This window comes from Tympanuchus pallidicinctus, unplaced genomic scaffold (genome assembly GCF_026119805.1).
Source record: "Tympanuchus pallidicinctus isolate F22 unplaced genomic scaffold, pur_lepc_1.0 scaffold11, whole genome shotgun sequence".
Taxonomy (NCBI): Eukaryota; Metazoa; Chordata; class Aves; order Galliformes; family Phasianidae; genus Tympanuchus; species Tympanuchus pallidicinctus.
The window spans coordinates 16,573,848-16,587,545 of NW_026294627.1; the positions used below are offsets into that span (position 1 = coordinate 16,573,848).

Consider the following 13,698-nt stretch of genomic DNA (forward strand, 5'->3'; position numbering starts at 1 on the left):
CATTAAGACAAACACTTAACATACAATTATATAATATACTTTTTTTTTTTTTTTTTAAGAGGAACCCAAATTTCAAACCATTTTGCTATTTCACAAAGAAAATTCAGGTATAACCATTTGGGCAGCTGGTGCTTATAGCAGAACTACTTCATTACTGCAAACTCTTTCCTGTACCTGCAGGAGGCTGCAATCTTCACTATCAACTCAGACCCGGTTTATCCTGTGTCTCATATTTTGTTTCCAAAACCCACAGCAGGAGATAGGAATTATTATGCTTGGCACAGGACTAACAAAGGTTTATCATTAAATTTTGATGACTGTCTCAAAGGGAAGTAGTTTTTAAGTCTGAACTTTGGGGACAGGCAGAGGACTAATCAACAGATTGGGGGGAGAAACTTAGATCATGTTTCAGGTTGATCAAAGGGTCACTTGATACTTTTTAAGAAAGCCTCTCTGGACATCTCAGACACAAAGGTAGAAGAGACCAGGAGGGATATGCTAAAAGCAGACAGTCATCAATTGCAAGGCAGGCCACAGTAAATGCAAACTGGCATCACTGTAGATGAGAAGTAAGCTATGATTTGAAGAAAAATCATCAGAAAAGGCAGAGCACTGCACTCCTCAGAACACACACATTTCAACACCAAGTACATTTGGGAAGATATGGCAGGAAAATGTGCGGTCATTAATATTTGGTTTATTTCTTAGAAGAGTAAAGAAGATTGCTTCCTTTTTAAGGATTCAAGAATCCAGCCTGTGTAAAATTGCTATTCATTTTCAAAACTCAGTAACAGATCTCTGGCAACAAAACCACCAGACACTACCAAAACAGGCAAACAGATACAGTTTCTCGTCCCACCTGGCAGTCATCAAATTCTGGACTTAGTAAGAGAGCAAAGAAGTCCCAGAGGAATTTCACCTATCAAGAGCCAGCAGCAAACTAGGCATCCTTTTGGAAAGCTAAGAATTGGCCAGCCAGAAATTGAGATTTACATTCCTCTGGAAAACAAAGTCTTGTGGAAAGTTGTGTTTCTGTGCTCCTGTTGGTACAGTCTCTACTCTCTTTCCTTTCTGCCTTGCATGCAACACCAGCTTCTGTGACTGCATCAACAAGCCAGTGTCAGGTGCACACACTGCCAACCACCTCAATGCCTGTAAAACCTATCTCAATGGCAAATACAGACTTTGACAGGATTTTTTTCCCTATATCCCTCCTATTGCTGGCACACAAGATAGGATATTTCCTGAGGAGAATGTTTGGTTCATCTTAAAATAGGCATCACTACACAGGAACAACAGCATTTACTTACTAGGCATAGTTTAAGTTCCCCATTTTGATAGCACTGTAACAGAAAGGTGGAGAGAAACTGTCCTACTATCTGAGCTGTGCCTCTGAAAGACTGTAATCCATCTGCTCAAGACATTTGTTGTGACTACTTCAAAAAATGCATCTACATGATAAGGCCGAAGCCCAAGGCTATTTACTAAATTTATTTGCCTGTCAAGAAATGTAAGAGTGAATTAAGGTGAATTTTGTCAGGAAATAATAACAGATGGCTTGTGCAGCCCTGACAAACAATGCTGTTATGGTAAATTGCAAGAATTACTTTTACCCAGCACCATTAAAATTTAAGATACAGGGGCCTGAAATAATAATTCATAACTGAGTCTAAACAGCTAGGAAGCAAGTAATATTCTAATTATCACAACATTTTTCTTTGTCAAATTTATCTGTGCACAGCAAAATGACAGATGAAAACAACAACTGGTTTCTCTTACCATATTTCAATGTCTAGCACCAAAATGAAAGGAATATCCTCTCATCAATTAGAAAAAACCTTTCAATCTACATGACCTTAACTTTTTTCCATTTTGCAAATTAAGCTGAAAGCAAATCTTAAGTTTGTAAGAAAAGTTCCAAAATTAGCAAGCCAAATTATAGGCGTGAATTAGTCTACAGAGTGCTATTGCCTTTCTAATGTCATTTCTCATTAAATTTTACTGAAATTTAGACTGTATTGAAGTTCTTGACCAGACACATTAATTTTACATTCAGTAACTGTGAAGAACATAGACACTCTGATAATTCAAGAGTTCACAGTATTTTTTGCTAGGATAAAGCTCCTTGTCAAAAACTTGTTACTGCTCCTCATATTGAGGCTACATTTGTTATGACATGCTGCACTCCATTGAAGGCAACAGCTAAAAATATTCTTTTTTAAATAGAACAAAAAATGCAGGCTAACTTCGAAAGCAAGGAACTGTTCCATTCATAGGATAAGTAACACTTGCAGATGAGTGGAATAAAACAACTCACTAAATTATTAAGATGTCAGACATCATACTCTGAAGATATCTTGATTCCTCTTCTCCAGCTTTTCCCAACCAGCAGAAGCAGCATTTTAATGGGGAAAGAACTTAAGCTGGATCTGATAACTTCCCTCTCTGAGAAAGGGGGTAACGTTTCCCGCAAGGAAAAAAGCATTTTCAGATGCTCACATGAAATGCAAGACAAATGCACTACTGGTCACAGTGAAGACCAAAATTATGTCGTTCAGCAGAAATCAAGTGTTTAAGGAATACTTTCAACCTGTGCTACAGAAACAACATGAAAGAATAAACGACATGCCAGAAGTCACAGAAGTACAGTGGGAAAAAACTCTCTTTGAAGTTCTACTTCATAGTGACTATCTTTCACATGCTGACAGTGATGTTATATAAAACCCAACATGCAGTACAGTGTTAACTGCCTTTCAAGATAGACCTCTGCAAATCTAATATAAACCCACTTCCCAATGTTTCCAGTGTGTTCCTTGATTAGAATGCACTGGAAACAATAAGAGTAAGTTATTTAGTTCAATAACAGTGTTCAATAATAGTGTTAAGCTACAGTCATACAAAAATGAGTGTGGAAGCTTTCCTGAGCTGTAGGGAACCTGTTTGAGCAGCGGATTGGACTTGATGATCTCTAGAGGTTTCTTCCAACCACTACGATTCTGTGAAAAATGTGTTACTTATCTAACAATGATTTTTAGCTAAAAATGTCCAACACTCAACTCTCTGGATAAAGTAACTAAAACAAAGAAAACTCATTCATCATGACAATACAACAATAAGCATTTGAGTATTGGGACTTGGGTGCAGGAGAAGCAGGGTATTAATACGCAGAATAGTGTAGCAAACTTCTTTATTTGGTACAGTTCTACTCACTGTATTAGGTACATGTGGCAATCCATAAACTTTCTCCTGTGTTTCCTTTAAAATTTCTGTGGTTGACTTCTGTAGAGGATGTTTCCCATGGTAGATTTGGTCCAAGGCAGAATAAAAGACCTAAGGACATAAAACACATTTGTCTTAGGCACATGGTATTGGTATGTGACAATAAAAAAGGCATGCTTACACTAAAAATGTGAACATTTTCCAAGGACTGTATTCATTCTGTTTGACTAAGCTATCTTCTAACAAACCGAAGAGAGCTTAGCCATGACCCAAAGTCATTAATGACATGGCTAGATTTGTGTCCTAAATAGAGACACTGAGCAAGAGAGTCAGGCACTTAACAAACACCAAACAGACAATGCAGAGTAAGTCCCTAGCTCTTTAAGAAAAGTGACAGCATTTACAGTTGCAAGGGCGATTGAGAATATTACCAATGGTAAGCACCATGAATAGGTCTGAAAACAAGCTGAACTGACAGCCCAGTAAGACTCACTGTCTTCAATCAGCCTAGGCCTCCCTGGCTCAGCACGAGTTATTTCACACTGACATCCCTTCCTCTCCAAAAACCCAAACCAAATACCAGGCACTTCAGCATCTGTTCACAGAATTTGGCATCCTGCTTCAGCTCAGCCTTGATCCTCTGTTTTTCTAACTCCCTGTTTTGTTAGGACCAGTTTGCAGTTGCTCCTACTGCTCCGCACAAGACGAAGCAGACTGTGTGGTGGAGGACCCTTCCTAAAGGAAAATTAGGAGTCAAGTAGCTTGTGGTCAGAGAACTGGAGCAATACCTCAACTCACAGCCAGGAAGTGGGGAAACAGGAGCTGAAGGCCGGTGAAATGGCCTGCCTAAAGAACAATGCAGTGTTAGAGAGCAAGGGAAATGAGTCACTGAAGCCAGCTATAAGCTTTCCCCTGATCCTGGCACATGTAAAGCGTGGGAAGCAAGCTATGAGCCAGGCCACCTGGAAAGCATTGTAAAAAAAATCCATCCCTGAAAATAAACTTGGATGAACTTTATATCCATAAGCATTCCCATCTATGAACCACAGTTCTGCATGTTTACTCAGGCCTTTGAAATGGGAAAAGGAGACATATCCCAGGTCCACAGGATTTTAGATAATACAGCTGAGGAGCATGCTAACACTTAACATTAAGCAGCAGTTAGACAACCATTTCTACTTGCAGTAAAATACATTTCCCAAAGGACCTAAAAATATAAAAAGGCCATCAAGTAGTTATTTATGTGCGTGCAGTCTTTCCTTTCTGCAGTGACATTATGTATCAGCTTAACTCAATTCTGCACTTCTTTCTCACTCCCTGTCCACTTAATTACTATTCATATGTAAATAGTCACGGATCTTCCAGTGAAGTTACTGCTGACTGAAAGATACTGTATGGCAAAGGCTTTCTGAACATAGAGATTCCTGTATCTTTCCTCTTGACTATGTGATTACATGAGCTGGAAGAAAACGGAGAGATTTTATAATGAAAAAAACCAGTGTTATTTCTTATTGTCCCATGACAGTAGACTTATTTTCTGAAAGGACAACAAAAGGACCTTTAGGCATTTTTCCTCCTGCTGCAAAAATTTGCAAGCATTTTGAATTCTTTTAAAAGTCAAATCCTGCAAAGCATCTGGTCATCAATACAGAATATACTCACTGCAAAGCCTGCAAAAAAGGCATAGTCATTAATCGCAGTCTTTTTAGACCACATATTTAGTGCTATATACATACTTGGGCATCTACAGATTAAAATACATTTTTATTCAATCGATTATTATATTTTCACATTAACAATAGTAACAATGGTTATACAAAGGAATGTGTGAACTTTGTATTTGCCACACAACCAACTTCTCTGGAACATTTTTTCTTAATTAATAAAGAAAATGGTCAGCCAATCTTTTTTAAATGAGTGCATACTTCTGCAGGCATTTTTGGAAACTCCAAAAATACGGTGCTGAAAGTAGGAAATGACTAATATTATTCTGTGTGGCATTGTGGTAGTTTGGCAGGGGTTGAGACTGGCTGAACTGTACTTACATGAGCAATTTGAGGGCAAACAGCCTGCTTAATCGCTGCGTCACTGCCAGCACCAGTCACTTACCAGGCACCACAGGAATTTGATTCCAAAAGAGCTGGGTTTTCTCTCCCTGCTTCTAAATCTACAGGGCTGGAGTTACCCGAGGACAGAGGTAGCAGCAGCCTCACAGGAGGGGGAAGATGCCCCTGAGGGCTAACAGCAGCAGGGAGATCACACAGCTTAGCCCATGAGATCACCACAGTGGTGATCCCCACCATCATGGAGTGTGTCACCTCCCCTGCTGCAGGACAGGAACATTGTGTCATTTGTTCATGTACCTGTGACAGACAGTTATTCTTGTTATCCTTATCGCCCCAATGTGGTTTATTTGGTCTCAAACCCTGACAGTGTTATAGCAAAAATATATTAAAAGTTGAAAATAAATCCATTTCACAGAATCATACAATGGTCTAGTCAAAGATCATCTAGTTTCAACCCCCTGCTATTTGTGCAACGTCACCAACCACTAGACCAGGCTGCCCAGAGCCACATCTCGTCTGGCCTTGAATGCCTGCAGGGATGGGGCATCCACAAGCTCTCTGGGCCACCTGTAATTGATGGGCATATCAATGGTATGGACACAGAATAAAAGAATGCATGTGGAAGTACTTGTTCCATCACTTTGATGATTAACAGACTGTACACTGGCAAATTACTTGATGCTGGTGGACTTTATGTACAGAGGTCCTCCATTAAGCGTTCTCAGCATAAATTTTCTTTTGATCCAGAATTGCTTTCTCCTCCAAAAACTCCTACGCAAATTAAACATATTCTTGACCACACTCTTTCTGGATTCTCAGCTATCTCTACATGAGACTCTTCCAGAGTGAAAAATGTGCATTTCAAAATCAGACCTGCTGAGAGGGCTCAGAATAGCTTCAGGTAGTACCCTCCAGGCTCACAGTGCCTGCACAGTCAACACTGGCCAGCGAAAACCAGCACCACACTGAAAGCATGTGTCAAAAACCTGTTTAAGTTTAACCAGTGAAAAATACATGTATATCCTGGAAACAGTCTAATTTTGATTCATACATTTACAGGTCCATGCTCAAGTATTCTGATCAGTTTTAAATCACTACAAATTATGGCAAAGAGCAAAGTGCAAATATTTAAGTAAGTTTTTCTTTTAAATCAACTTCAGTTAACCAGCAAAACTCATGTTTGTGCACATCGCTGAGATCATCTGCATACTTTTCAAACAGAAAATTTACAAGGGGATGATCTTTGGAATTGTTTCTTTCCTCATTTCAAAAACAGTGGCAATCTTTTATTAAGGCATCAGCAGAGTCGCATCACCTAAGCATTAGGTCAGCTGTAGCAAGAAAATGCTTTTGATTTAGGGGGAAAGAAGAAGAGGAGAAAATGAATTTATAAAAATTCCACAGCAGAAGCTTGCAGCTAAACGCAGCCAAACTCCCACTGTAAAAAAAAAAGTGGCTGAATGCTATAATGTTACTGTTCACAACAGAGAACTGCCCTAGCAGGACTGGAAAAAAATATTTATATAGACAAGATAATACTCTAAGTTTCTTTTCTTTCTTTGAAGAAAAGTGACAGTGAAAATGTGTTTATGAGAATGACTGATCAATCACATCTGTCCTCAGAAAATAAAGACATATGGATTTAATTACTGCCCCAAACACTGAGAGAGGGAAGTTGTACAGCTGCAGTTCAGTCACCAATTTTGGTAACAAGTTCTCTTTTAGCAGCAAGTTGTCACTTTCATAGTGGACCTGCAGAAACAAGATAATTTGACTAAGGTTTATCTCTCATTCTCATTTAATGATCCAAAGGCACACAATACTTCTACTGCAAAGAGCTCTCCCTGAATGATTTTGTGAATTTAAGAACACAATCGTAGACCACATCTGGAAACGCTGGTACTTTGGTCCTCTCTGAAAGCTGTGGTTTTCAATATGTTTTCCTTTACATTTATACACTTAGTTTTAGAATCAAAGAACCACAGAATGGCTTGGATTGGAAGGGACCCTAAGAATCATCAAGTTCCAGCCCTCCTGATACATGCAGGGCGACCAACCTCCAGATCTGGTACTAGACCACGCTGCCCAGAGCCCCTCCAACCTGGGCTTGAACACTTCCAGGGATGGGGCATCCACAGCCTCTCTGGGCAGCCTGTGCCAGCAATTCACCACCTCTCTGTGAAGAACTTCCCCCAACATCTAATCTAAACCTTCTCTCCTTGAGCTTAAAACCATTCCCAGCTGTCCTACCACTACCTACCCGAGTAAAAAAGTTGATTCCCTTCCTGTTTATAATCCCCTTTTAAATACTGGAAGGCCACTATGAGGTCACCCTGCAGCCTTCTCTTCTCCAGGCCAGCTCCCTCAGCCTGTCTTCATAAGGGATGCACTCCAGACCTCTGATCATAGAATATGTTAATGAAAACAAGCATGAAAATGAGTATCAAAATGAAATCCTTTTCACTAATTTTTACACATCTAGGTAAGATATCTACATTAAAATGCTAAGAAAAGTTAAAATACTTTCTGCATGTTTTCTATATAGAAAATGTGTGTCCCATTAGAACACAAAGACAATACCTGGAGTTGCATATCAGCTGCAGCACACACCTTTTTGGACTCACACAGTCTTGACACCATGTTTTTTGGCAGTGGCTTTAAAAAAAAAAAATCAGAACACATTTAGAATTGTTGTAAATTTGTTAATAGTGCACTTAGTATTAAAAGAGACTAAGAGAGGAAAAAAGGACTTGGCAATACTAAAAACATCTTTGAAATGCATTGCATTGAGGAATTAAAAATGAGGAAGGAAATCTCATTTGCTAAAGCATGAAATGGGAAACTGAGATATCAGCAATAATTTACATAGCAATCAAATCCCAGTGTTTGTTCTTCTATGAAATGTTCCCATGTTCTCTTAGATGCCTGTTAAAAATATACGACTATCTTTAGACATAAAGAACAATGGATTGGGCAGATCAAGTCCCCACAGGTCATCCTGACTAATCCTCAAAGTAGATGTTACAATAGATTCTCCCACCGTCTTTGAGCATAGCTTGTTTAGACTTTCTTAACTTCCACAGAGCCAGCAGAGCTTTTATATGATCAAATGGGACAGCATGTGGCCTTTTACCCTTACCTGCAAAGATATGTCTGGTCACACTGATTAGTCAGTATTCATCCCTTGAAATTTTTAACAAAGTTGAACTTATTCCACACCTGTGGCAGTAAAAATTATGCATGCCACCACAGTCTGAAAGTGGGACATTTTTCAAGTCATTAAGCAAACTCCTCTTGACTTTCTATCCAGATATTTATAAATGCATCCAAAGACTAAGAATATCTGTATAGATATACAGATATATACAGATATTAAGAATATCTGTATATGAATACTTGACCTGAGACTTCTTCCACTGCTTCTGAAGCTTTTCAATAGATGTTTTTTCTTAGTAAGCATTTTCTCTTTTTTGCCAGCAGTTTTATTAACAAAGATGTTAAATATGGCTAAAATAACTGTGCCCTTGCTGAAATATTTTAAAAGTTATTACATGTTGTATAATGTATTACAGATGTTTGGTATTACACTGAACTGTAAAAGCATATCTACAATTGTACACCGTGTCGAAGAGTTTAAGAAATAATACATCAAAGTTTACAGATACTGATGGCAGAGCTGTTATGTTCAGACTCTGTGAAAATGATATTACTTCAAGACAAATGGTGTTAATGTTCATAGAAGAAAAAACTAACTCTGGGGAAGTAACATGTAGATGAGGAAAACGTTATCAATTAACTCTGTGGAATCTGGAAGTTAAAGGAGATAAGGAAAACTCTCAAATTGCACAGCTGTTTTATGCAGTAACTTGCCAAGGCTCGTAACCTCTTCTCCAAGACAAATGTTAGCTGGGTCAAGAATGGGATAGAACAACACCCACTATTTTGCCTGTCATAAATATGTGCAGCTGTTAAATTTCAGCACACAGAAATGAACCAATGAACATAAAGTCTATCCTACAGTGTACCCATGTTAGGTCAGCATTTACCCTTCCCAAATATATTAATCGACTTTCGGATCACACTAAGATTTTGGACTACCAAAACAAGAGTAAACAGGCTGTAATAAAGATGTTAGTTGCTGAGTATCTTGACATTCCACACTGGATTTAGAATTGTTCAAAATATTATTTCATAGAATCACAGAATGGCCAGGGTTGAAAGGGACCTCAAGGATCATGAAGCTCCAACCCCCCCTGCCACATGCAGGGCCACCAACCTCCCCATTTAATACCAGACCAGGCTGCCCAGGGCGCCATCCAACCTGGCCTTGAACACCTCCAGGGACGGGGCATCCACAACCTCTCTGGGCAGCCTGTTCCAGCACCTCACCACTCTCCTAGTAAAGAACTTCCCCATGACATCCAACCTAAATCTTCCCTCCCTCAACTTAAAACCATTTCCCCTTGTCCTGCAGTTATCAACCCTTTCAAAGAGTTGATATTTAACAATGTAGAAAACTTATTAAAGCAACAAGCAACAGAATAATGGAAATGGCAGTAAATGTTATGCCTGGGCAATTCTCCTGGTTCGATGGACATGTGTTGTCTTATCCTTCTACATAAGCCAAGGGAGGCAAGCATTTCAACGACTCTTCATCCTACTACTAAAGCACACACGAGTTTGCAATAACAGTTTCAGCTGCGGTGGGAGAAGCCACTGTGTAAGGAAAACTAAACGATTTTGAATGTATTTCATTATTAAGCATCAAATCTCTGGAGGTGTTCACTTCCTAGTGAAGTAGTACAGCGTGAAATTAAACAAAACTAATTTCTTTGAGAAGCACTTGTATTTTTTATATAGTAAAGCATGAAAAAACTGTAATTCATTGATTGTAATTCTTCAGTGGAAAAAAGCTAAACTTTCAAAAACTTGGCAATAGCAAATATGTGTATTTTGCACAGTTAAAATTTAAGAGTGTTAAGGCCAAGAGCATTCCCACCAGTAGCATCAAACCAGCTCCTCACCATAATGAATTTTCAACTTCATATTTCAGCTACATTAAATAATGGTAAGAGGAAGTGAAGTGTACAGACTTTCATCTGGTACACAAAATAAATAGGAAAAAAAAATCCAAAACACTTAGACTTTGCTAATTGACATTTTGGTAAACTACTATCACACAGATCCTCATGATTTGGGAAATTCAAGTTCCCTGTTCACTGGGGCAGAGCAGCAAGGTTTGGCGACGCGGACAAACACCGCATGCTTCCTGGGAGAACCAGCCATAGAAACAACTGTAGCAGCTCTGATTCCCAGCTCAGAGCTGAGCATTTCTTACAGTCTCTCCATCATATCAAAAAAATCACTCTATGGCAAATAGCTTGACCTCAAGGATGACTGCTGAAAAGGCAGCCTCTGCATTCATCCCTTTCTTCCTTCTGTTCTGCTTATGTCATATTCTAGACCAAAGTCCTGAAGGGAAAGACAGAAATGCTCTTTAGAGATTCCAGGGTCATAACTAGAAGGAACACTCAAAGCTGCCCAGGTCACCTTCCACAGAGGATGGCTTAGCAGCACCTGCAAGAGATCCACTGAAATAGAGGTAATGCCAAGAACCTCCAGGAAATCTTTCATCTGTTTTACAGCCATATGAATATCAAGCAAACAATGCAGATCATCTCTGCCCTGGAGAGAGCAAGCCCTACTGCTTAAGCAGATTAAAATTAACAGGAAATCACAAATAACTCTTTTGACAATACCTATTGAAAAAAAGGATGTGAGAAAAGTATAAATGTTCTTTTGTTGAAATCAATCAGTGCTAAAGCTGTAAATGAAAGACAGAAATGTTTCTTCGTTTACACCAGTAAGCGCTAATGATCAGGCTCAAAGACTGTGGTCTGATCATAATTCACAAGTGAAGAAGAATTTGCCCGGCAAAAATTAGATTAAATTCAAGAACTTGAACTTATTCCTCTGGGAGTTTAAAATTCAACATTTTAGTGAACTAAAATTAAACTCCAGAGAGTTTCTGAAAGACCACAGCTTCAAAGCTTATTTCTGCAAATGTCAAGCATATGGATACACTGAAGTCTTAATTATACTATGGAAGACGAACTGTGTCAGGCAATAGAAACCTTTTCTCCATACTCTGTTACAGCCTCATAGAGCCCCTTAATGAGCAGCTGATTGAAGAAAAAATGCATCAGTGGTATTATTTTACCTATTCTGAAAGATGAGCTATCTGATAAAATCAAATTGTCATCATTCTAAAAGAAAGACCTCAGTGAGCTTTGGTTATTTTAATGGAATAATTGTTGCATTTTTCAAATTTAAATATTACGTGCTTTACTTTGGGTTCCATTTTTCCATCCTTTTAGATTAAATAACCTTCAGATCTTGGCACGGATTTTTTAGCCTGTTTGCAATGGTGGCTAAAAGAACAAAATTCCCTGTGTTCCAAATTCTCAAAGCAGGCTTAACTCCTTACTGCTGTAACAGGGACACGATAGGACTGTTTACTATCTGTGGGATTCTTTCTGTAATCATGATAGCACAATACTGCCTTTGTAATTCCATCTCTGTGAAAAATGAAGTCGGTTCAAATTTGAACAGCTGAAATACTGGCCTTTGTTCAAGAGAGCCTCCAAAGACACACAAGCTTAAAATGATTTAGCTCAACAGACCTACCACATATCTGTACATGTAACAAACAAAATTAAACACTGTGATACAGAATGGTACACATTCACCAGATTGTCTGCTTAACATTGTAACAACTACACTTTGGTATGGCTTGAGTTAGTGAGCTTACCTGAATAATTCAGCTTGAGTAACTAATTAATATAGTCTTCCCTATTCCCTTGTTGTTTTTGGTTTTTTTTCCTTGGGATTTTTTCATTTTCAGTTATCTAGGAAAAATATTTTAGTGCTGGCCAGCTTTTTGAACTAAATTCACAAGACTCGCTCCTTTTGCCATTAGAATTTGCAAGCTTTTGAGCTCCTCAGTACGCAGCAGCAGAACTATCCAAAATGCACACCAAGTACAAACAGGCTTTCCTTCAACGGACTTTGGATCATATCCTCAAGATCCATGTACATATACGCATATTAACATCTTTGAAAGCCTGTCCACTACATCCTTTCTTTCTGCAACACTACTTTAAAAAAACAGTTTTCAACTGCCTGCGTGCTTTACAATCAAAATAGTGCACGCACCTTTTCCCTCCTCAGTAAGAACTGCAGCTGAGGCAGGACCAGTCTTTCTACAATTTGCTCACATGGCAAAGGCAATCAGAAGCTGAGATTATGTTTGAAAGTCATTCTGACATAATTATCTCCAGTAGGAGTGTTAAAAATGTCATCACCTAATTCAATACATATATGCAAAAACTACAGCATAAATGCAGCAATTCACCACAATTTTTCAAATTTTCTGCAATGCTGCATCCATTAGTTGGGTCAGTCAAAAACCCTCCTTTTGTCAACACCCAGTAAAGCTATGGTGGTGCTGTTTCTGGTACAGAAAAGCTCAGTCTCTTCATTTATAAGAAACTAAGTGTTCTTGTTTGTAAGAACATTTGGATGAAACGGCTTCACAAATTTCACATTTAAACTGTTTTACCCACATCTTACTCCCTCCTGGAAAAAGAGTAAAATGGGCTATTTTTTCTTCCAAGTAACTGAAAATCCAGAGAAAAAATATTTTAACATCTCCATTCGCACACACACACACACAAAAAAAAAAAAGCAGGGAACAAACAGTAAAAGTAAAATTCAAATGGTTTTCTACACAGTTGTAAACACAGGAGAGCAGGATTCTTCTATTCCAAGTACTTTTGAAAGATATACACAATGGATAAAAGTAATTCTGAGTTTCAAGAACAGAAAAATTACTTCAATCTGTTTGTATTTAAATGACAGACACAGAAATCCAGTATCAGATTCTTCAGCTCAGCTTAGATGACCAACATAAGCAAAAGCAGATTTATGTAAGTTGGGTGATTTAAAAATACACTCTAAAACAGCAGTTTCAGACTCCTGTACTCATCTGCCAGCAAAATCCATTCTTGTCACTCTTCAAGACTAAACGTCAACATGAAAATTCTGAAAGGGTAAGATTTTACCACCAATAAAGAGAAATTTTTTTTTGAAAATGCCAAATGGCACACTGTGCTTGGTTCTACAATTTTGCACTGCAACTAAACATGGTTTAGTTTTGTCAAGCCATTTTGGAAAGGCAGAGCCATAAATAATGTTCCATAAATCTCTTTCAGATGTTCTATTTAAGATCACTGTCTGAATTCATATGCAATTGGATTTGCTCCACAATGTTTCAGCACTACCTGAACTGTAGAGTGGACACCAGCAATTTGCTGTGTGGATTCAAACATACAAGCAATGCACACTCCTGAAC

At 38.4% G+C, this 13,698-nt stretch overlaps 2 protein-coding genes across 2 annotated transcripts in view; one reads left to right on the forward strand and one right to left on the reverse strand.

The window, feature by feature from the left end:
- TNFRSF19 (TNF receptor superfamily member 19) overlaps positions 1-13,698 on the forward strand; it is a 501,102-nt gene that overhangs the window by 91,530 nt on the left and 395,874 nt on the right. The gene's annotated exons all lie outside the window — the stretch shown is intronic.
- MIPEP (mitochondrial intermediate peptidase) overlaps positions 1-13,698 on the reverse strand; it is a 67,436-nt gene that overhangs the window by 20,877 nt on the left and 32,861 nt on the right. Inside the window, exons 15-16 of the mRNA XM_052671195.1 lie at positions 7,866-7,940; positions 3,211-3,330 (exon numbers count right to left, since the gene is read on the reverse strand). Coding sequence (XP_052527155.1) covers positions 3,211-3,330; positions 7,866-7,940 — 195 coding nt within the window. The remainder of the gene's footprint in view (positions 1-3,210; positions 3,331-7,865; positions 7,941-13,698) is intronic.